Consider the following 25,042-nt stretch of genomic DNA (forward strand, 5'->3'; position numbering starts at 1 on the left):
TGACTCTCTGGGGAGAGTCTTACCCATGTGGAATATGATTTTTTCAAGCAGAAGTTGATATACTTGTTTATGAATAAGCGTATGGACCTAGGCATGATAAAGATGCATAGTCAAAATAAGATCCTGTATATGTTATATGAAAAATACAACATTCACTGCGAATTACTGGTATTAGTCATTGTTACTAATCTCTGTTTCATTTTTTTGGAATCTGTATTAATATAGTTTCAGCTGTAATTTTCTCTTAAAATAACCTCATTTCAAATGAAATCTGAAGTTAATTCAAATCTTTTACCACTGAACTTGTGACTCTTTCATGAAAGGCTGTTTTTCTTAATAAAGAGGGGGAATCTTAGTCATCATAGTACACAGTAGTTTGTGTGCTTATACTAAGATGTTTATATTATTGATTCTGGAGACTAAGGACTAGCAATGGATGACAGGTAGCATCCATTGCTCCATGGGGGCGACTGTATTCCTATTTAATGTGTAGTAACTATCTGATCTCTACAATTGGCTCAGAAAATCATTCATTGTGTGTCTATGGTTATAGCAAAAAAATTAATATGTACTTTTATGTGGGAAGTATGGATTTTTTGGTTTAAACTAATGATTTAAATTGGCTTTTTTTCATACCGACTTAAATCAATCCACTCTGTCACAGATTCAGTAATGTTGTGTGCCTCTAGTTCTCTAACCATTTAATTTATTCCAGATTACACAGAGTAACAGTACTTTTTAGCCTAAAGAATCTGCTTACATTATACACTAGTAATTAAGTCCAAATTTACTAAACTATTTGTTACTACATCCATATTGAAGCCAACTTGGTGGACTTCCTAATTTCATTGGTGTCCAAAGAAGAAACAAAAGAGAATACTTAATGCTCTTTTCCTACACTATCAGTTGTGTTGATACTAATCAACATTAGTTGATTAGTGGTATGGTATGCATACCATGAAGTGCCATGAGAGAGCTATTACTGGGTTGCATACTTATGGTATGCATACCATGAAGTGCCATGAGAGAACTGTTACTGGGTTGGATTCCAATGTAGTTATAGACCCACTGAAATCAATGGAATAATTATTATTAACTTAAGTCCTGTTCATTTCAATTTGTCTACTATGTGACTAAATCTGGATCCAACCCATTATACTGTGAGAATACCTTTTCTTTTTTAAGTCTCCTCTGAAGCCAAAGTACTTACACACAGAGGAGGCTGCCTACTGCATCTCTGTGGGATGCATAGGCAATCTCTGTGGGATTGCCGTGGCCATCCCTCCTCTCACTTCTAATCAGCCTTCATTGGGGGCAACTAATTCTACTTCATTTTGTGATATTGCTACTAATTAAGAAAGTGCCTGCCTTCAGATGAGACACGTCCAGAAGAGTGACTCTCACAGAAACCAACTGTAATCTCATTTTAGCTTCGGTACTGCCTCCTCTCTCTGGGAAATACTGGTCTAAACTTCCCAGAAATTCTGGAAAAGTGTCATTTGGAATTCATAGCAGCAATAGCTTTTTGTCATATTTTTCAATTGTTTCATTCCAGCAGACAATTGGAAACATGGGTGTCTGTCTAATGGACTTGCGCAATTACAGTCCCTTCTACAGCAGGCACCGAGCACTTCACGCACCCCTGCCAACTCATATGTTTGCCAAATGAGGGGGAAGGCCTCTTCACACAGCATAAGTTCTAAAGATCTTGCAACAGTGTCTGCCCTAAAGAGTTCATTTGCCCTTCAACGAGGAGGCTTTAGTCATGGAATCAATGAGTGGATGAAGCAATTCAACCAGTCTGCTTCTGCTTACTTCCAGTCAACTCCAGCTGAAGAAGAGTCTCCCTACTTTACATCACCACAGAGCAATTATCCAACACAACACTGCCAAGGAGATGGCAGTCAAGCACCTGATAAGAGAATGGCAGACAGTAGAATAGGAAATTGGGACAGTATGCGAGAGTCAGTTGACTCAAGAGCATATCCTGTTACCCCCAAGTCATATCCTCCTGCAAGAGGATATCAAGCAGATTGCCCTTCACAAAAATGTCCCTCTTGGTATCGCAGTGGACCTGGGAATGGTAATCGAATGTCTGCAGCTTCCTTTTCTTCTGAAAGCAGTGGGCCTGCCTGGCCACGACAGTCTGGCTACCAACAGTCAACCCTTGAAGGTGACCTGGAGCCTTATTCATCTTTTTCTGGTAGCAGGTCATACAGAGATTACCAGCCACAGAATACACAGCCGGATAATGTAGCGGGTGGAAGCAGTAGTGGCCTTACTGCCGACATTATGAATCAGCTTCGAGGAAAGGATGCAGCTACATTGACAAGCATGCTTCAGCAGCTACTTCCCTATTATCCAGACCTTCAAAGTGAGTACACGGAGTATCTTGTCTTGAAATTTTTAACATAAAGGGAGCTGGATAGTGAGTTTGGGTGTAGAATGTGCCTTGGAAACCTATGCCATATCTGCATGTTGTCAGAAAGCCAAGAATTGGATAGGCATATCAGAAGCTGGGCATTATAAATGGGAGAATAGAACCAAGCAATTCCAGTAGCAAAACTGAGTCCACTTTTGTGGACACTGCAGACCATTTCTACTTTTGCAAGAATAGGGCCCGTGGGGATTAGGATAATCAATACAGTTGCTGGTACAATGATTTGGTGGTTAAATTGGTGACACATATGCTGTTAGACTGCATATTGAACAAGGGTTTACGATGGCCATTTATCTCCCTTTGTTAGCTCCTTACAGCAGCATTCCCCAATGTGGTGTCCTCCAGGTGTTTTTGACTACAGTCCCCTTCACTCTGACCATTGGACATACTGACTGGGACCGACAGGCATTGTAGTCCAAAACATCTGGAGGGTACCACATTAGGGAAGGCTACCCTGTGAGAGAAAAAGCTGCAAAAACTCTTCGCCGCCACCAGGAGCATTAGAGAAAATATACAGTATCAAAGAGTTACTCTGGGAAATGCAGCGTAGCAGGGCAACTGTGTGCTTTGCACTGAAGTTGCATTGTATGTACTCTAAACATTTTGATTGTTGGTCGGATAGAAGGTTTGTAAACTGGAATAAAGTTGACTGCCTCATCAAATATTTAAACAAAACAGAAAACAAGTTATTTTTGTGACATGTTACTACCCTAAGCTACTGTTGTACTGGCTCTAGTTTAATAGTGCAGTACTAAGTGGCTGCTTCAGAATTGCAAACACAAGTTTCTAATGTTCATGATTGTGGAGGAAGAAACAGATGGAACACGTTTCTCATCTCTTCTTTCTCTTACACACTACCACTGGAGGTTTGTGGTGGCAAATATGTAATTTGGCATTTAGGGCTTTAGACCCAACCCCACCTTCATATTATACTCAATTTCTTGGTCAAGTTAGTATCTGAGCCTCATCAGATACTTCCTTCTATGGAATGGATGTTGGAGGAGAAAACTTGGTTCAAGAGTAGTTTTGTGATTTGAAGTTCAGACCCAACATCATACTTGTACGTAGGTTCTTGGCCAAGTTACTTTTCTTTTAGTTTCACTAGTTTTGTGAATGGGCAAACCATTTAGTGGGTACCCACAAAACTCTCCAAATGTGTCCACTTTTTCAGAAAGGCTGGGGACCCTTGCACCACCATCTGTTCATCAGCTGGCCTTGGCAGTTATAATTACGTACAGTACTTGGAGGGAAAAATACAAGTCTGGTATCTAATTTGTCTTCAAACTGAGTTCTATGTTCCTATGGCATCTCCTGGAATTTGCTAGCATAAACTATTCCATCTTACTCAAAAATTGCTGTTGCTGCTATTTTTAAGCTACATTAGTTTTTCTTCTCCCCTAGAAATTAATATTCATGCATTAGCCCAAGCTCTGAGTGAAATGAATTAATCAACTGAAAGCTGAACTGGAAGAGTTTCACCCTATCAGGAAGCTACGCAGCAAAGTAGTTCTTGGTTCTAGAGAAAGAAGACCTAGCCCAAAACCCGATTTGCATCTGAAACCTATTGTAGACGTAAATATGCTACGTTTAGGATTTCTGAAATGTACCAGAAGTGTGGTAAATGTTCATTTTTGTTATAAGAAAATGCTGTGTCACATCCCATGAAGCTTCAACTTGCTGTTTCTACTTGCAAATGTAAACATATTTCACTTTAATATGAGAATGCCCAACAGTATTCTGTGAAATAAATAGTTTTCCAGACTCTGAATATTTTACACATTAGGCAACTTGCTTTGTTTTCATCATTCTTCCCATACCTTGGAATCAGTATACAATAAATCTGTACCTGTTGTCTCTTTGTAACAAATCTACCCATATGATTGTTTGAAATTCTCTTAATTGTACTCCTGGATATCATATGGCAGCCCCCAGCTCTGAAAACATCCCTTCAAACAGGAGACAAGGTCTTTGAGCTTGGAATAAGATTTTTCACCTGCTGTAAAATTTTGGAGGGGACAAAGCCTTTCCACGGCAGGGGTAGTAAACTGCATTTCTTCTACATAACTACTGGAACAGAAGACTTTAATGACATTCAGTAAATACAAAAATGAATCAGAACTGAGATATTTCAAATGAGGTGTTCAACTCTGCATTGTCTGGACAAATATTCAGTTTTCATGTAAATCAGCACCCATACCAACCATGACAGTGCATGTATCAGTTGAATTGGTCTTACTCCGTTTCTCCATTTTGAGATCCAGTGAGAAAGTTGAAGTAAAGACAGGAGATATACGTAATAGGTGACTTTCTAAATAGGCCTATTTACATATTGTATAACAGTAAATTTGTTTACCACATGCACTGCATCAAGGCTTATAGTCAATTGTATCATACAATGGGAACTGGATTTATGATACATAGGAACATAAGCCAGGGCCCCCATAAAGTGGGGCTGGTAAAGGTAGAGCAAACTAGCTTTGTAGTCACTAACACTGACCCTAGTCTCAGTCCACCATGATGCAAAGTTAAGGTGAGTTTCTGCTCACGTTTGTGCTGAGTGCTATGGAAGCTCAGATAGCATTTCAAGTGCTGCAGCAGCCCTGGGGCAAAACCACAAACTCCAACCTTCTCAAATCTCTGGAGCTTGGATGTGGGGGAAGAGGAGGGATCTTCGCCTAGTTGCCCTGCACTTCTACAGCTATAGGATGGATCTGCAGCTCCTAGCTGGAGAGGAAGGCCAGCGCATTTATACTGGAGGGCAATGGAACAAGCAGAATTGTGGCACCCGTTTGATAAATTTGTGTGCGTGCGCACAAGTGTAAATGTATGAAGTAGCCCCCAAAGGAAGAAAACACTGAGATTAAAAAAAACAGGCCTGATGAACAAGCAGACGCAGCCTACACAAGCAGGTAACAATTCACAACAGTACAGCTAAAGACTTGTGCATTTAAAGTCATTCTTACTATGAAGATGCAGGACACAACTGCTGATTGATTTTTTTTATATTCTCAGTGAAAAAAGAGAAGTAAGGCACATGCAATTGTGTACGAAATTTTGAATGAGAATGATTTTCTATTTGGCATTTAAACTTCACATATTTCCAGCAGCCTAATATACATGATGCAATGTTCAATTTTGTGGCAGCGGGTGCTATGGCCATAGTTAGTAGAATCTTTTAAAAGGTAATGTAGTTCTAAACCTCTTCTATAAGTTGGCAACTCTAGTCCATATCACAGTGAGACTGTTTACTGTCATACAATACTGAAGACCATGGAAAGGTACTGTTCATAAGACACTTGTATCCAGCCATCCTGATCAGTATCATAGCGTCTGAAGACATCTGTCCATTTCTGAAAACAAAGGATAAGTTAATATAGATTTACCCAACTGACAAAATTCTATCAGTAAAATCTGTGCATTACTTGTGAAGCAGATATTATTTTATTTATTTATAAAAATTTCTTGGCCACCTTTCAGAGCAGAAGCCCTCCATCATTAGATGTGCTGGTTTCTTTTAGTTTATAATCTAGGTCAGGGCTGGGAAACATTTTTCCCATGGAGGGCTCTTGACCAACTGGAAAAGTGAACTCAGAACTACACCCACCCCTTCTCTTTCTGCCATCCTCTTACTTACTGGTCATCAGGACATGACCTTTTTTTTCAAGGGATGGGTTTTTGTCCCTAACCCCATACTGCATCTTTGAAACAGCACAGTCACAAAAAAACATCTTCCAGCTCATGGCCAGCAAGGAGCTCTGGAAGCATGCTGGGCATCTTACCTCTGTACCAGGTAGTCACACTGGCAGAGAAAATGCCTTCAGGAAAAGAAAGCAAACGCTGCTGGGTGCGATTTCTGAAAGAGGATCTATGCGCATTCAGGAAGCTCCATTCAACATTCCCTTAAACCCAGTCTTGCCCAACAGAAAGGCCAAGTGGAATGGAGCATGTCCTGTAGAGACCTCTCTGCTGCCACCTGGGGCAGGGTGTGGAGCTACACAGCAAACATACGGTGGGGTGGTTCAGGTGATCAGAAGGGGAAAACAACACAGCGCCACTTGGTTCTGCTGCCCCAGCGCACACCAGTCACACGACTGGGATTACTCACATTGCATGTTCAAACACAGCACGGGTGTACTTCATTCTCACCCTACAATCCCTACTGCAAGCCATGGGTTATAGAGTGGGTGAAAGTGCACTACCCTGCACCATGTTTGGACCACATGGCAACCTGCCATGGGTAATTAGGGTAAGCCCAGTCACATGACTGGGACATGCAGGGGCAGCAGAAAGAACCAACGCTGTGTTGTTGCCCCCGGTGATCGTCCAAACCCAGAAACTTAAGTGGAATGCCTGAATAGGGCCTTATCCATTACTTCATTGCAATTAACTTAAGCTAGATCCAAGCCAGTATGTTGCTTCCTGCTTGCTTTGTCAGTCGCATAAGAGAAAGCTGTTATGAAATGGCAAAAGGTAGTTCAGTAGTGATAACATACATATGTATCCCCAGTAGACTAACAGAGACAGCAGCCATCTTGGATCCAAACTAATTTCACTAAACCACCTCACTACACAAAGCCTTTTGACTGAAAGTCTATCCAGCCCCAACAATTTACAAGGATATTATAACTCAATTTCACTGAGCGATGGAAAGGCTAGGTAACACTGGTGTGGTTTGCTTATGTGGCAACAGAAATAGGCTCAAATATGTTTCATACTGAAAAATCCCTGAGGGAAACATTCTTTATTTCTGTTGCTGCCAGCACTAGACATTGGGGGAGACTGCCTTTCTTTCTTGACAGCTTCATTCCTTGCTGCTTATTTGAACAAAAATGCCTATGTTAAAACCTTTTGAGATCTTCCTTACATGAACATCCATTCCATGCTTATACTATTGGCTGGGGCACACTAGAAGCGTTAGGATTTTCTCTGTATAAACCTGCATAGGGTTGCCCTAAAGCAAGCAATGATTGGTGCTCTTTGATAAATGCTTGGCATCTTCCAAGAAAGCAAGACTTCACAAGAAGCATCAAAGGAGATGACAACATTTGCACTGAAGAAACTATAAGGTATTGGAAAGCTGGCAGTACTGGAAAAAAACAAACATCGTGATGGTGGTGGTAAGAGCAGCAAAAACATTTTAAGCTGCCTCTATCGCGTCTGCAGAGGGCTATCCCAGGAGGCTGTTCCAAGTCGTCCGGAACCTGGTTAGTCCAGTTGTTCCGGAACCAATGGGGCATTCTAAGGCCTCCTTTGATGAGGTTGCAAAGCACTTTGCAGATAAAATCAACCAGATCAGGAGTGCTATTTCATGTGCTGTGGATACAGTAAGTGAATGAGGGGCAGCCAGTGGCAGACCAGTTGTGTGGGATCAGCTCCAGCTTTTTTCTGAGGAAGTGGGCAAGGTACTTTCATCTTTAAGGCTGACCACCTGCTTACTCGATTCTTGCCCATCTTGACTCATTAAGAGCTGCAGGGAGAGACTTAGGAAGGGCATCAAGGCAGTGATGAATGCCTCCCTTGAGGAAGGAGTGATGCCATCAGCCCTCAAGGAGGTGGTGTTAAAGAAGCCCTCCTTGGATCCCCAAGACTTGAACAACTTTCGCCTGGTCTTGAATCTGCTATTTCTGGGCAAGGTGATTGAGCCTTTGGGCAAGGTGGCATTGCAGTTGCAGGCACACTTTGAAGAAGCCAATTATCTGGATCCATTTCAAGTGGGCTTCAGGCCTGGGTATGGGACAGAAACAGCCTTGGTGGATGATAGGGGCGAATGCTCCTTCTTCGTTCTCCTTGATCATTCAGCAGCTTATACCTTCGACCATGGTACCCTCCTGGAGCGGTTGGGCATAGGGGACACCGTATTACGGTGGTTCCATTCCTTCCTCTCTGGCAGGTACCACAGGGTAGTTCCGGGGGAGGGGACATCAGAACCTTGGCTGCGCACTTGCAGGGTGCCACAGGGTTCTATTCTCTCCCCGATGTTATTTAACAGTTTTGTGAAGCTGCTGGGGGCTATCATCAGGAGGTTGGGGGTGCAGCATCACCAATATGTGGATGACACGCAACTTTACCTCGCATTTAAATCCTCGCCAAAGTTGGCTGTGGAAACCCTGTCCAAGTGTCTGAAGTCGATAAGTGGCTGGATGGAAAGGACTAAGCTGAAACTGAGCCCTGACAAAACCGAAGTACTTTTTGTGGGAGACAAGGGGAGGTTGGGGGATGCTGACCTGGTGTTCAATGGGGTGTGGCTGCCCTCAGGTCCACAGTCTGGGGGTCATTTTAGACTCCCAGCTGTCCATGGAGGCTCAGGTGTGAGCCAGGTGGAGCTGCACCAACTCATCTGATACAGCGGCTGTGCCCCTACGTCCCTAACCATCTGCTCTCATCAGTAGTTCATGCCCTGGTCTACTCTTGCCTAGACTACTGTAGTGTGCTCTATGTGGGGTTACCCTTGAAGATGGTTCAGAAGTTGCAGCTGGTGCAGAACAAACCGGCCTGCCTGATTAAAGGCAGCTGTTGGTGAGACTACATCACTCCAGTGCTGAAGGAGCCACTGGTTACCAGTTGTTTTCCGGGCCCAATTCAAGGTGTTGGCATTGACCTTTAAAACTCTATATGGTTCTGGCCCGGTCTAGCTTTAGTAGCGCCTACAACAACACAAAGGACACTGTTCAATGAGATAAGCCTTGGAAGACCTTCTGTCTGTCCCATCAGCCAGGTCAGCTCGGCTGGGGAGGACTACGGAGAGGGCCTTTTCTGTGGTGGCCCCCGCTCTATGGAATTCCCTCCCTACTGACCTCTGCCATGCCCGCTCTTTGATGAGCTTCCGCCGGGCTTTGAAAACCTGGTTGTTCAGGCCGGCTTTTGCGGTGGGTTAGGGTTTTTTAGAGCAATGTTTTGTTTAGTTAATTATGTAAATTTGTTGTATTTTGTGTTATTTGTACTGTACGCCATCTAGAGTGGCCAGGTAGCCAGCCAGATGGGTGGCTAATAAATCAAATAAATAAAACCGTTATTAAATTCCAGTTGACTACAGATATGTAAACACTAACCTTGCATGCTAAACTGAATTTGACTAGGCTGTCTTAAGCTATAACCACTCAGTATCCCAATTTCTTGTTACCTGCAGGACAACACAGCATTGAATGAAGTCATCAAAAGCCACTTGTCCCCTTCTTTGTCTGTCAAACTTCTGAATAAGGAGGTCGTAGAACTGGTCAGACAGTCGATAACCTTGAAAGAATTGAAAGCATTCATGAGCAAAGTAAATGTAAAGGTCTCTTAAGAGCCATCTATATTATGGAGTTAATTAGACAACATGACAATGTATAAAAGCAAATCACTAGTTACATACATAGGACAAAACACTGAAATGGTATTAAGCTACAAGATATGCATGCAATCTAACTCCAATGAGATAACAAGACGTGCTAGCAATGAAAAGAAGCAGGTGCTATACTGCACATGAAATGTTAATAACCAGTTACTTTGGATTTTGGAAGAGAGGATATCAAAACATTGGAAACAAATCGTTGGAAAGTTGGCCAAGATGCCATTTCCTTTTGTGGAATGCACATTATATTGCCTAATACAGAATGCAATGATGGAGACTTCAGAACAAGTTAAAACTCCTGGCTCTTAACCACAAACAGAACATTACATGCAGGTAATTTTTACTGGATCAAAAAAGAAAAATATTTTATGAGATCAAGATCCAGGTATACTATGTGCACTACAACATAACTAGCAGTATGCTGTTTAAATAATACGTCAGTATCCCAGTGAGGACTAGCACAAATGAGAATACTGCTTCACTGTACAAGTCTAATGAATAGCACTAAAGAGGGTATACCACACACATATATATGGTATACCCTCTTTAGTGCTATTCATTAGACTTATATATATTCATTATAAATATATATTATATATATTATATATTCTATATATATATATATATATATATATATATATATAATGAATATATAATATATATAATATGTGGTAGCACTTATTCTATATAGCAGGTTTCATTACAGAGTGGCTAGCCATATATATATATATATATATATATATATATATGGCTAGCCACTCTGTAATGAAACCTGCTATATAGAATAAGTGCTACCACATAAAAAGGCCAGGCCTAGCATAGATTCAACAAATGCATTCAACTACTGACCTCAAATAAAACAAGAGGGGGGTCATAAAGGGCGGGGGAGCCCTACAGAAGCATGAAAAGGTGCTTTCATTCACATACAGAGCAAGGTGCCACATGTAGTAACACTGCATTCAAAATTCTAGTCGCTCTTCTGCCTCTCAAAGTAGCATGAGACCCCCCCACATTGAGACTTACATGAAATATTTGCAAATGATCTCTATGTTCAATGAGAAGGGGAGCAAAGATCCAGTTTTTGACATTCTTACCAAAGAAAGAAAACCAGACCTCAGAATGAAAGGTTGAATAATTACTATTCAGAAAATATTCTGTATGCCTAGTATTACTACTACAGTGGATTAAAAGCAGCAGTTATTTTTATTTAGAAATCTGGGTCCAAAATAATGGGCACCCCAATTCCAAGCATCAGCTTGCAATGCCATATTGTATGGTTCCTAGCACTACATTACCATAGATAGTTGTTATACACTCTATTCTAAACCCAATTGATTGCTGCAGCAAATTTTAAGTAAAGCTTTTGAACATTACTAATGCATATCTTGAAAAATTGGTTACCTTTAAAAACCAGTCCAAAGTCTTAAACTGATCTGCTGCCTGTTAACATCAGACACCAAAGTATGTCTAAAATCTTTTTCAAAACCTCTCACTGAAAGGCTACAAATGCCATCCTTTTTCACTATTTATTACCTATTTGTTATTTGTTTAGATGAATCAAATTCTACAGTATTTCTCTATTTTAAAAGTTGAAAATGAAACAGCTTCCTAATGGTAGAATGACAGTGTTATTCTAATTTTTTTAAGTAGATTACATTGGCTATGAAGCTGAGTATAAAATAAAATTACCACTATGCTCTTGGTGGTAGGAGTATACCCTAAGCAGAGTTCCAGTGGAAGAGGGGAGGCAGCTTCTACAAACACCCCAGTCCTCTTGGCAGCCCCTTGTGCCCCCTGAAAATCTGTCTGTGGGTTGGGAGACTCTCTGGAAGAATTGGGGGGGGGGGGCTGCGAGGGAGGGATCAGCAAAAATCACCCCCTTTTCTGCCAGAAAGATTCTTTACTGAATCTTGTTCTTATTTATGAATGGAAGTGTTAGCCCTCCTCAGAACCCACACATGCACACAGAAAATGCCCCCCCATCTGTAATCAAGCTTTTTAAAAGCTTCCATTGGCACAAATAGAGGCAATATATTTTGATGTGATGCCATAAGTATATTTTTTTTAATGAAACATGGATCCAAGATTTTTTCTTCCTTTACTAATTCTTAGTACAAAACCAAACATTGAGCCCACCATAGTTTTTACACTATACTATAAAAAAGGAGGGATAGAACGTATACATTGGCCATAACTGAGTATAAAATTAGGCATTCTTAAACCCACCGCTGCTGAAAGGCTTGTTCACTGCTCACTATGTTTTAGATTGACTATTCTGTATTAGTAAGTGCATTTGTTAAACGGTTCAGTGATCTCAGGAGTCCTTAAGGATTCTTAAATGCCTTCCCCAGCTGTCTCTTGGTATTCATGAAACCAATTCCTTAAAAAACTAATTACTTTGAAAAGCTCATGGTGACATGAGGCCGTTTGTATAAGCTGTATATATTTTAAACACTAGGATGGAATTTGTATATTTTAAATATTCTGAAGTAGGTTTTTTTTCAATTAAAATGTTCTTCTGAAAAGGTTAGCTCCTCAGGGTAGCATTTTCAGTCAAATTTGTTAAGGCCCACACAGAAACAGCAAGTCCATTTCCTTTTCTTCACCCTAGAGTATTGCAATATGTGATATGGCCCAACTCTCTAGAAGAATGTGAGATACATGCTCAACTATAATTGCAAATGAATTACCAAAACCTGTTAGTGCTTGCTTTAGTTCCTGTTTGTCAATCATTCCAGAATTATCTCTGTCATACGTGCGAAAGACATTCTGCCAGTCAGAGATGTATTTCCAGACCCCGGTGAATTCATTGAAGTTCACACCACCTTTGTTCTCTCTATCAAACATAGCTGAAACAAACAAAAGCCAAATATTAATACATTAAGTTACAGAACTGGACACCAGTAATTTTCCAGTTTCCTGTTAAGTTTAAATGGCAGGAATGTACTACTGAATAAATATAATACCTCATAAAGAGGTTAACTGTATTGCAACTACGATTTCCTTCTGCTTTTCATGCCAAGAAAAAGAAACACAGAAATAGCTGTAGAAATAGCTCCTACAGATGGAGAAATACAGGTTCCACAGAAGCCCTAGAAAAGAGATCAATGTTGTCAACATTTTTCCTAGAGGAACCCAATTGCTATGTGTCATCATTAGGACTTTTGTTAGCCACTGGTTTTTCAAGGAAGGCTTATCATCACCACAGGTGAGACTCATCATATGTGGAGGTTTGTGTTATATGCAACAAGTTATGAAGCTGTTTCTTTATTAACAATTTCATTGGAAGTTTAACAACTTGCACACATTTTGTAACAGTTTATTACTATTGGTAGTTGCCAATACAAACAACCTCTTGTGCTCTACCTACCACATATTTGGCAATTATGATGTGACTCTAGTCTAGTATAGAATGCACTCCATTAATGCAGTCTAAGAGGAACAAAGCAACAAATTAAAATTGGGGGGGGGGAGTTAATTTTGAAGGTGGAGCAAGTCTTCTTGCGTACACATTCTCAATAACCCTGAACACTGCTCATGCCTCTTTCTTTCAGGCCCTGAAAATCCTAAAGCAGGGGAAAATGTTACAAGAATGAATAAACCAGAATTTTGTAACTTGCAAGTAACTTGTATTTATTTTAGTGGCTCAGACAGTCACAAGAAAGAAACTGACCTAATACTCTCTATCGTGGAAAGGAAGATTTCACTGAAGAATTATAGGTACTTCTCTCAGACTTAACAGATGTTTTCTCGTGCTCTATGGTATCACACAGCTACACCTGGGAAAATGCCACAGAGAATGCTAAACATTCATGGTAGCTGGGAATGGAAAGAGAACCGGATTTCACAGTGGTCTCTTTTTAAATGTTAAAGCTGTGATTCCATGATTTTTAAAAACAACAACTCTTATTTTGACTCTTCCGATTCCTTTGGGAATCCGATTATACTTGATGAGGACTATTTCTTTGACAATGGCATCCCTGAGTAGCATCTTCACTCTCAGACTTTGTTGTGCTGCTATCTGGCCCCAGCTCTTGAGCTAGGTGTCTCTTTAGGCTCTGGCAGATGCATTTTTCAGACTGTACTGAGATGAGTGGTTGCCTGACACCACCTGTCCCAACTCCAGATAACTTAGCTTGATATTCTCCCATATATGGGACCGCACAGAGACTAGGAAGAAAAACAGGTTGCTCATGTGCAAGTGTGGTTCTTTGAGTGGTCATCTGTGTGGTCACACAAGACACCCCTCTTCCTCACTGCAGGTAACTTTAGTGAGCTTCTCTTTGCTCTGATACTTCTTTATACAAAGACTGCTGCAGTGGTCCAGAAAAGAACGGAGTGGGAAGGTTGGCCGTGTGCCCTGAGGGCAGGCCTCCTGCCAAAAATCTTTGTTACCTAGCTCTAGAAGGTTTCAAAGTTTGCTCTGCACAGGTAGAGAATGCGGATGTGTGACTGCACTTGAAGAATCGGTTACAGATAAGAATACTGTATTTGAAAGGCTAGTTTCTGGTCCCTAATGCAGAATAATCTATGTGAATAGTAAGAGTTTAAGAAAGCAGTACAACAGCATAATTTTAAACCAAAACATTCTCCCGCTTATCTCCACTGCCACAATTTTTCTTCTAACAGTTTCACTGTGATATTTTGTTAACAAACTCTGAACGTCTTTGGTAATCCTATTTAAAAAACAATGCTACACCAAGTACAAAAGCATAAGTTTAAATATCACTTACATAAGATAGATCTAACTGTTGCTGGATTAAATGGAGTCCATGTTCCTAAAAGAGAAAGAAAGCCAACCATGAACACACACATGCAGGAATACCTCAACAGTGACAAATTCATGATGACGGGGTGATTAGAACCTATAATGGCCAGAATCAATACTGATTCTCCATTATGTCCACGTGCATGTTATTCTTAAAAGAGCAATCAGACAATAAATCTGCTGAAAGAATCGTATGTTGGCTTTTCCTCCAATGCTCCAATATACTTATGTTGTACATAGCTAAATTGTTTTACAAGAAGAGCAATAAGAAGCAAGAAAGCAGGGCTTCTTTCAAAAGACTAACACATTCAAAGACTAACACATTCAAGGCTTCATTTACTACTCATGTTAGCTGCCACTGTGATGTAATGATTACAGTGTGTTGGATTAGGATTGGGAAGACTCAAATTCAAATCCTCACTCAACTATGAAGCTTACTGGGTACCTTGGGCCAATCACCAATTCTCACTCTAACCTACCGCATAGGGCTGTTGTGAAATTAAAGTAGGGTGGAGGGAACCATGTATGCCACCCTGGGCTTCTTGGAGGAGGGGAAGATATACATGTAGTAAAATACTCTTGGTGTCTTACTTGCAGAAACTGACTTCCTAAATGTGACCACCTGTGTCCAGCCAAGGGCCTAAACTACTGATTAAAAGTTAACACATATTCACAAAATAGACTACCTAAAATATGTCTAATGGAACCAGATTATCACAGTTTGGTTGGCTGAAATGTATCAAGAAACCAAAGGCTCACTGATGTTAATGAGCAAAGTATGATAGCAAAATCCTTCTAGAGTTCCTTATTTTCTACAGTGCAAAATATTAGTTTGGATTAGAGTTTTATTTGAATAATGCTCATGATTACAACATAAGCTATTACTGAGTTTTTTACAGAAGTGAAAATCGGTGTTAGGGCATGGAGGAAAAAATGTGGGAAAAGACTGCAGTTTGCATATAAAGCTAAAAAAGCACATGTACTAACAAGCAAAACAGGTTAAGTCCAGGCTGGTCATATATGCAACTGTCCTGAGAACGGGTGCTCAGCAATGTTTATAATTTTTCTACATTTTAAGCATCATGTACTTACATATATTTTGGTTGCTCTTGTGTTGATTCACATGGCAGCTTGATTATACATGCTTTTGGTTTTCCCTCAGAAGCACATACGAGCCATGGAATAAAGTCAAACTTGAACCAAAAGCCAGAATTAACCTTAAAATTTTATTGAACCTCAGCAGAAGCTGAATTATTACCCCAAAGCCCTTGTTGGACTTGAACCAAAAAGACACTCCTCCCCTTCAAATTACTGGTTCAGAAAAAGGGATTGACCAAAGACACTGACTTGGTTCGCACAGACAAAACAAGCCACCGCAGCTTATTTAAATCGGCGGAGTGTACCGTGTGCCGTTAGCCTAATTAGCTTATGTCATCCAAACTCGGGCAACATGGCTTGTTTGAGGGGGAAACAACTCTGAAATAACAGTGATCTATTGTTGGATTATATGACGGTTGTTTCCCCCCTCAAGCAAGTCATGTTCCCTGGGTTTGGATGACATAACAAGCTGCACCTGGACGGGTAATGAGAGTAATGGCAATCAGCAAGCACAGTTGATTGAAATTAGAAATGGCTTGCATGCACCGCTTGTCCCTAGCAATTCCTGGGTTATACAATCCAGGAATTGCCACCATGATGTGCAAATTGGTACAGTATGTTGGAATACACCTATGGAACATGATTTTGCACTGCTCTTGGAATGACTCTCTGGGGGAGAATCATTACCCTTGTTCTGCCAGGGGCAGAGGTTCTTTAGAATTCAAACATGGCAATAAACACACCAGAGTGGTTCCTTTCCCAGAGTTTATTCAGAGGGAGAGGTAAGATGACAACAAGCAGAGAAGAACATGGAAAGGAATAGGCAGTTACAGAGTACTTACACACCTTCAGTTACTGGGGACCCTACTACAGTAATAGGTGTGCCCCAGAGCCAGCCAGCCATGGCAGTTGGTGCAATCCTTGCCCACAGAGAGGTTCTGGAGGTTCACCTGTTACTGTAGTGGGGTTCCCGGTAACTGAAGGGGTGTAAGTACTTGGTATCTGCACATTGCTTTCCATGTTATTAATATCTTACCTCTCTATCTGAATAAAATCTGAGCAAGGAACCAACTTGGTGTATTTATTCTTGCCTTGTTTGAATCTTAAAGAACCTCAGCCCATGGCTGAACACTCATCCATGTGGAATGTGATTGTTTTCAATGCCCAAGTTGGTGTACTTATTTAGCCATGAGAAGACTGAGAGGAGATATGATAGCACGCTTCAAGTACTTGAAAGGTTGTCACAGAGAGGAAGGCCAGGATCTCTTCTCGATCATCCCAGAGTGCAGGACAAGGAATAATGGGCTCATAGAATTGTAGGGTTGGAAGGGGCCTATACGGCCATCAAGTCCAACTCCCTGCTCAATGCAGGTATCCAAGTCAGAGCATCCCCGACAGATGGCTGTCCAGCCTCGTCTTGAATGCCTCCAGTGTGGGAGAGCCCACTACCTCCCTAGGTAATTGGTTCCATTGTTGTATTGCTCTAACAGTCCGGACGTTTTTCCTGATGTTCAGCCGGAATCTGGCTTCCTGTAACTTCAGCCCATTATTCCGTGTCCTGCATTCTGGGATGATGGAGAAGAGATCCTGGCCTTCCTTTCTGTGACAACCTTTCAAGTACTTGAAGAGTGCTATCCTATCTCCCCTGTCTTCTCTTCTCAAGGCTAAACGTGCCCAGTTCTTTCAGTCTCTCTTCATAAGGCTTTGTTTCCAGTCCCCTGATCATCTTTGTTGTCCTCCTTTGAACCCTCTCCACCTTCTTAAAATGTGGTGCCCAGAACTGGACACAGTACTCCAGTGCTGACTAGAGGGGAGCTAGTACTTCCCAGGATTTGGAAGCTATGATTCTATTAATGCAGCCCAAAATAGCATTTGCCTTTTTTGCAGCCACATCACATCATTGGCTCATACTCAGCTTGTGATCTACAACAATTCCAAGATCCTTCTCGCTTGTAGTGTTGTTGAGCCATGTATCCCCCATCTTGTAACTGTGCATTTGGTTTCTTTTTCCTAGGTGCAGAACTTGGCATTTATCCCTATTAAATGTCATTCTGTTGATTTCTGCCCAGCGCTCCAGTCTATCAGGATCACTTTGAATTTTGTTTCTATCTTCCAAAGTATTAGCTATCCCGCCCAATTTTGTATCATCTGCAAATTTGATCAGCATTTCCTGCACCTCCTCCTCCAAGTCATTAATAAAAATGTTGAAGAGCACTGGGCCCAGGACTGTGTCAAGGGCTCCTTGGAGGGCTGTCAGTCTAATCTAGTAGCCAAGTCCAGACACAGACAAAGGGATTCTTTTCAAAGCTTTATTCTTCTTTTATAACTTAACAGCTCTACAGGTAGCAACTAGATCTGAGCAGCAGCATCCCTATGCCCTAAGTTAGAACAGTTGGTCCCTGTTTGAAGGGCAATTACTGGCAGACCCCTGAATATAAGGACTAGGGAGAATCCCTCCCCTTTTCCCTTGGATCCTCTGGGCGCAACCGTTCTTTGAACGCGAACCATTTGGCGCCGCTCTCTGCGTCTGTGCCGCGCATCCCCCCCAGTCTGCTATCTGTACTGAGTCACTCCCTGGACTGCTTTCTAAACTAGGAATGTGGGTGGTAGGAAGCTCCGTCAGCTGTTGGTCCTGGAAAAAAAGGAGCGCGCTCCTCTCCCGAAGGAGCGACTGCTCTTCCTCAGCATCAGAACTACTCTGGAATTCTATGGGCTCAGTGTCCACCCTGACAGACTGAGCCCTGCGGTACCCCGCTCGTTACCTCTCCCCAGTTTGAGAAGATCCCATTGATAAGCACTCTTCGAGTCCGATTCTGTAGCCAACTGTGGATCCACCTGATAGTTATTTCATATAGCCCACTTCGAGCTAGTTTGCTCATCAGGATATCATGGAGCACTGTGTCAAAAGCTTTGCTGAAGTCGAGGTATATTATGTCTACAGCATTCCCACAGTCCACAAGGGAGGTTACCTGATCAAAAAATAAGATCAGATTCGTCTGGCAGGATCTGTTCTTGACAAATCCATGTTGGCTTCGAGTAATCACTGCATTGTTTTCAAGGTGCTTACAGATGGATTGCTTTATCATCTGCTCCAGAATTTCCCCAGGGATTGATGTCAGACTGACTGGTCTGTAGTTCCCAGGTTCCTCCTTTTTACCCTTTTTCAAGATAGGGACAACATTAGCCCTCCTCCAGTCATCTGGCACTTCACCCGTCCTCCATGATTGCTCAAAGAGAATAGACAGTGGTTCTGCCAGTTCCTTTATTACTCTAGGGTGCAGTTCATCTGGCCCTGGAGATTTGAACTCATTCAACGTAACTAGGTGTTCCTTGACCATATGCCTGTCGATCTCAAGCTGCAATCCTGCCCCTTCAGCCTGTACTTCGCCTTTGCCAGCGGGGTCATAGATCCGCTTTTGGGAGAAGACTGAGCCAAAGTAGGAATTGAGCACTTCTGCCTTTTCTTTGTCATCTGTTATCATTTTGCCATCCTTATTTAATAGCCGAACCACCATTTCTTTCCTCTGTCTTTTACTATGCATGTAGCTAAAGAAAGCTTTTTTGTTGCTTTTAGCATCCCTTGCTAACCTCAGCTCGTTCTCAGCTTTAGCCTTCCTGATGCCATCCCTGCAACTCTGTGCTACCTGCCTGTACTCTTCCTTTGTTGCTCAAGTTACAGGAAGCCAGATTCCAGCTGAACATCAGGAAAAACTTCCTGCTTGTTAGAGCAATACGACAATGGAACCAATTACCCAGGGAGGTGGCGGGCTCTCCCACACTGGAGGCATTCAAGATGAAGCTGGACAGCCATCTGTCAGGAATGCTTTGACTTGGATTCCTGCATTGAGCAGGGGGCTGGACTCAATGGCCTTGTAGGCCCCTTCTAACCTTACTATTCTATGATTCTGTATTTGGTTTATGAATAAGCACATAGACCTAGGCATGATAAAGATGCATAAAGTAAAAGTAAGATCCCATGTTATTTCATACCAGCTATGTTATATGAAAAATACAACCATTTAGTGTGAATTACTGGTATACATCAGTGTTATTAATATCTGTTCCATTTTTTGGAATATCTATTAATATCATAGTATTAAGATTTGAGAGGCCGCGGTGGCTTAGTGGTTAAGACGCTGAACTGCAGACTGGAAGGTCGGCAGGTCAGCAGTTCAAGACCCGAGTGCTGCGTGACGGAGTGAGCTCCCATCTTTAGTCCCAGCTTCTGCCAATCTAGCAGTTCGAAAGCAAGAAATTGCAAGTAGATAAATAGGTACCGCCTCGGTGGGAAAGGTAACAGCGTTCCGTGCACCTTGGTGTTCAGTCATGCCGGCCACATGACCACGGAAGCGTCTTCGGACAGCGCTGGCTCTTCGGCTTAGAAACGGAGATGAGCACCGCACCCTAGAGTCAGACACGACTGGTTGGGGACACCTTTACCTTTTTTTTTTATTAAGAGTTGAACTGGGATATTTCTCATTGCGAGTTGTGTTAACTGCATTTGTGGCATGAATTTGGATTTGAATTATAGATGTCTTCAGGATTTGCCTTTGATTTTGAGGGACACTCCACAAATCAGGGCGGACAAAGGTCAATGATTTTTTAAATCAGATTTTTTTTTAAAGTTCAGCTATAATGTTCTCTTCTTAAAATAACCTCATTTCAAATGAAATCTGAACTTAATTCAAATCCTTTACCACTGAACTTCTGACCCTTTTATGAAAGGCTGTTTTTCCTAATAAAGAGCTATGGGGGGATCTGTTAGTCATCATACTACGCAATAGTTCATGTACTTATATTACAATTTTTATATTATGGATCTGTGGACCAAGGACTAGCAATAGATGACAGGTGTCATCCATTGCTCCATGCAGGTGACCTTGTATTCCTATTTAACATCTAGTAACTACTTGATCCCCTTCATGGATCACTGCCTTGTTGTGGCGAAGGGGCTTGCGTAACTCAGTGAAGCCATAAGCTATGCCGTGCAGGGCCACCCAAGACGGACAGGTCATGGCAGAGGGTTCTGACAAAATGTGGTCCACTGGAGAAGGAAATGGCAACCCACTCCAGTATTCTTGCCAAGAAAACCCCATGGAACGTATCACAAGGCTAAAAGATATGACGCCGGAAGATGAGCCCCTCAGGTCGGAAGGTGTCCAATATGCTACTGGGGAAGAGCAGAGGGTATTTCCAAGTAGCGCCAGAAAGAGTGACGCGGCTGGGCCAAACCCGAAAGGACACTCAGCTGTGGATGTGTCTGGCGGTGAAAAGAAAATCCGATGCTGTAAAGAACAATATTGTTTAGGAACCTGGAATGTCAGATCAATGAATCAAGGTAAGCTGGAGGTGGTCAAACATGAGATGGCAAGATTGAACATCGACATCTTGGGAATCAGCGAACTAAAATGGACAGGCATGGGCGAATTTAATTCAGGTGACCATCATATCTACTATTGTGGGCAAGAATCCCTTAGAAGAAATGGAGTAGCACTCATAGTCAACAAAAGGGTGGGAAAAGCAGTACTGGGGTACAATCTTAAAAATGATAGAATGATCTCAGTACGAATCCAAGGCAAACCATTCAACATCACAGTAATTCAAGTCTATGCCCCAACCACTGAGGCCGAAGAAGCTGAGGTTGATCGGTTCTATGAAGACCTACAACACCTTCTAGAACTAACACCAAAAAAAGATGTCCTCTTCATCATAGGGGATTGGAATGCTAAAGTAGGAAGTCAAGAAATCACCGGGATAACAGGCAGGCATGGCCTTGGTGTACAAAATGAAGCAGGACAAAGGCTAATAGAGTTTTGCCAAGAGAACATGCTGATCATAGCAAACACTCTTTTCCAACAGCACAAGAGGCGACTCTACACATGGACATCACCAGATGGTCAATATCGAAATATGGAGAAGCTCCATACAGTCAGTAAAAACAAGACCTGGAGCTGACTGTGGCTCAGATCATGAGCTGCTTCTTGCAAAATTTCGGCTTAAATTGAAGAACGTCGGGAAAACCACTAAACCGTTCAGGTATGACCTCAGTCATATCCCTTCTGAATATACAGTGGAGGTGAGGAATAGATTTCAGGGATTAGACCTGATAGACAGAGTGCCTGAGGAACTATGGACGGAGGTCCGTAACATTGTTCAGGAGGCAGCAACGAAATCCGTCCCAAAGAAAAAGAAATGCAAGAAAGCCAAGTGGCTGTCTGATGAGGCTTTACAAGTAGCTCACGAAAGAAGGGAAGCGAAAAGCAAGGGAGAAAGGGGAAGATATACCCAACTGAGTGCAGAGTTCCAGAGAATAGCAAGGAGAGACAAGAAGGCCTTCTTAAATGAACAATGCAAAGAAATCGAGGAAAACAACAGAATGGGAAAGACTAGAGATCTCTTCAAGAAAATTGGAGATCTCAAGGGAACGTTTTGTGCAAAGACGGGCATGATAAAGGACAAAGAAGGCAGGGACCTAACAGAAGCAGATGAGATTAAGAAGAGGTGGCAAGAATACACAGAAGAACTATACAGGAAAGATCTGAATGTCCCTGATAGCCATGATAGTGCGGTCACTGAACTTGAGCCGGACATCCTAGAGAGTGAAGTCAAGTGGGCCTTAGGAAGCATTAGTAACAACAAAGCTAGCAGAGATGACAGTATTCCAGCCGAGCTATTTAAAATCCTAAAAGATGATGCTGTTAAAGTGCTGCATTCAATATGCCAACAAATCTGGAACACTCAACAGTGGCCACAAGACTGGAAAAGGTCAGTTTACATTCCAATTCCAAAGAAGGGCAACACCAAAGAATGTTCAAACTACCGCACAATTGCGCTCATTTCACATGCCAGCAAGGTGATGCTCAAAATCCTACAAGCTAGGCTTCAGCAGTATGCGAACCGAGAACTACCGGAAGTACAAGCTGGGTTTCGAAGAGGCAGAGGAACTAGAGATCAAATCGCCAACATTCGCTGGATCAGGGAGAAAGCAAGAGAATTCCAGAAAAACGTCTATTTCTGTTTCATTGACTACGCTAAAGCCTTTGATTGTGTGGATCACAACAAACTGTGGCAAATTCTGAAAGTGATGGGAGTACCAGACCACCTTACCCGTCTCCTGAGAAACCTGTACGAGGGTCAAGAAGCAACAGTAAGAACCAGACATGGAACAACCGATTGGTTCAAAATTGGGAAAGGAGTACGACAAGGCTGCATATTGTCACCCTGCTTATTTAACTTATATGCAGAGTACATCATGAGAAATGCCGGGTTGGATGAATCAGAGGTCGGAATTAAGATTGCTGGGAGAATTCTCAACAACCTCCGATATGCAGACGATACCACCCTAATGGCAGAAAGCGAAGAGGATCTCAAGAGCCTCTTGTTGAGGGTGAAAGAGGAGAGTGCAAAAGCTGGTTTGAAACTCAACATTAAAAAAACTAAGATCATGTCAACTGGCCCTATCACTTCCTGGCATATAGAAGGGGAAGAAATGGAAGCAGTGACAGATTTTACTTTCTTGGGCTCCAAGATCACCGCAGACGGTGACTGTAGCCATGAAATTAAAAGACACTTGCTCCTTGGGAGGAAAGCTATGGCAAACCTAGACAGCATAGTAAGAAGCAGAGACATCACCTTGCCGACAAAGGTCCGTCTAATCAAAGCTATGGTTTTCCCAGTAGTAATGTATGGCTGTGAGAGCTGGACTATAAGGAAGGCTGAGCGCCGAAGAATTGATGCTTTCGAACTGTGGTGCTGGAGAAGACTCTTACGAGTCCCCTGGACTGCAAGGAGGTCAAATCAGTCCATCCTAAAGGAAATCAACCCTGAGTGCTCTTTGGAAGGACAGATAATGAAGCTGAAGCTCCAATATTTTGGCCACCTAATGCGAAGAGAAAACTCCCTGGAAAAGACCCTGATGCTGGGAAAGACTGAAGGCCAAAGGAGAAGGGGACGGCAGAGGATGAGATGGCTAGATAGCATCACGGATGCAATGAATATGAACTTGAGCACGCTCCGGGAGAGAGCGCAGGACAGGAAGGCCTGGCGTGCTATGGTCCATGGGGTCACGAAGAGTCGGACACGACTGAACGACTGAACAACAACAACAACTACTTGATCTCTACAATTGGCTCAGAGTCAGTAAATCATTATGTGTCTATGGTTATTGGATGTAATTAGTATGCACTTTTATGTGGGAAGCATCTAAATAATAAATGGATTTTTTGGTTTAAATCAATTATTTAAACTGACTTTTTTCAGTGATTTAAATCAATTCACTTCGCCAGAAATTCAATTATTCATAATGTTGCATACCTCTAGTTTTCTAACCGTTTAATTTATTCCAGATTTTGCAAAGTAACCGTACTTCTTAGCCTAAAGTCATGACTAACTTCAGTCTTATTCATTTCAGTGGGTCTACTGTGTGACTAAATCCGGATTCTACCCATTATACTGGAAAAATCCCTTTTCTTTTTTAAGCCTCCTGCGAGGCCAAAGTACTTACACAGAGGAGGCTGCGTACTGCATCTCTAGACACTGCAAGTGTCATCCATTGCTCCTTTACATTGTTCCATTTCATCTATTGACCTTTTATTCCTATTTAATGCCTAGAACTCTACAATTTGTTCGGCATCAGTAAACCTCTGCATCTATGGTTATAGCAAAATAATTAGTATGCACTTTTATTTGGGAAGTATCTTAATTACAAATGGTATTTTTGTACGAACCCAGAAACTCTTGTGTTGTTTATGGGTTAAAGAACCCAGAGTTAACCCAACAATAAACCATGGGCAATTGTTGGGTTAACTCTATGACTAGGTTTGCACAACACAATAAGCCACGATGGTTTATTTTTCTGAATTAGCCATGATGGTTTATCATGTTGTCTGTGAGCGGTTTTCCCCAACCACGGTGGTTTATTTAGCCAAAATAAGCCATCCTGATAAACCATGGTCTGCAGTGAAGTTTTTACCATCGTGGCTTATGGTGTTGTTTGGCGCTCCAGAGCAGTTTAAACAGGTTGGACTCAATGGTCTTATAGGCCCCTTCCAGCCCTACTATTCTATGATTCTATGAAACCTCTTCCGGACAATTGGGAAACTATTATTAGAGGCCTCCTGGTTTGATTGTTTGTGCCGTAAATGCAGGAGTGAAGGGGCTGTATGCATAGGCAAAAGACCTGTTCATTCAAACTGGGCCAGTACTGAGTCTTGACTGTCTCTGCAATCCAGACACTTTATCTCCCCTTGTGAATATTTTAATCAGCTATCACTTACTTTCTCTCCCTCTCACATACAGCTTAATAGATCCTCATGAACTAGACCAGGGATATGAAGAAAATAAACCATGGCTCACTGGTGGACCATTTCATGCAGATTATTGATGCTTTAAGCCAGGGGTCCGCAAT

General features: G+C 41.9%; 2 protein-coding genes across 19 annotated transcripts in view; one reads left to right on the forward strand and one right to left on the reverse strand.

The window, feature by feature from the left end:
- Nucleotides 1-4,012, forward strand: part of LOC146344578 (uncharacterized) — a 40,528-nt gene extending 36,516 nt beyond the window's left edge. For 11 of the 15 annotated variants that reach the window (XM_084857666.1, XM_084857673.1, XM_084857662.1 and 8 more), the window contains 2 exons: nt 1,556-2,374; nt 3,842-4,012. In XM_084857666.1, coding sequence (XP_084713792.1) covers nt 1,556-2,374; nt 3,842-3,888 — 866 coding nt within the window. In that variant the 3' untranslated portion in view covers nt 3,889-4,012. The remainder of the gene's footprint in view (nt 1-1,555; nt 2,375-3,841) is intronic. The other 4 variants (XM_084857665.1, XM_084857670.1, XM_084857664.1 and 1 more) reach the window with 1 other exon arrangement.
- A 32-nt stretch (nt 4,013-4,044) lies between these two features.
- The window catches only part of PDCD6 (programmed cell death 6), a 28,594-nt gene continuing 7,596 nt past the window's right edge, over nt 4,045-25,042 (reverse strand). For 2 of the 4 annotated variants that reach the window (XM_084857678.1, XM_084857676.1), the window contains 4 exons: nt 14,504-14,548; nt 12,461-12,619; nt 9,561-9,670; nt 4,104-5,790 (listed from right to left, as the gene is read on the reverse strand). In XM_084857678.1, the coding sequence (XP_084713804.1) occupies nt 5,692-5,790; nt 9,561-9,670; nt 12,461-12,619; nt 14,504-14,548 (413 nt within the window). In that variant the 3' untranslated portion in view covers nt 4,104-5,691. Of the gene's footprint in view, nt 5,791-9,560; nt 9,671-12,460; nt 12,620-14,503; nt 14,549-25,042 lie in introns of all 4 variants that reach the window. The other 2 variants (XM_084857679.1, XM_084857677.1) reach the window with 2 other exon arrangements.

The sequence above is a fragment of the Heloderma suspectum genome, chromosome 5 (assembly GCF_057233095.1).
Source record: "Heloderma suspectum isolate Gila_16-S chromosome 5, 16-S_ref, whole genome shotgun sequence".
In the NCBI taxonomy this organism is placed as follows: Eukaryota; Metazoa; Chordata; class Lepidosauria; order Squamata; family Helodermatidae; genus Heloderma; species Heloderma suspectum.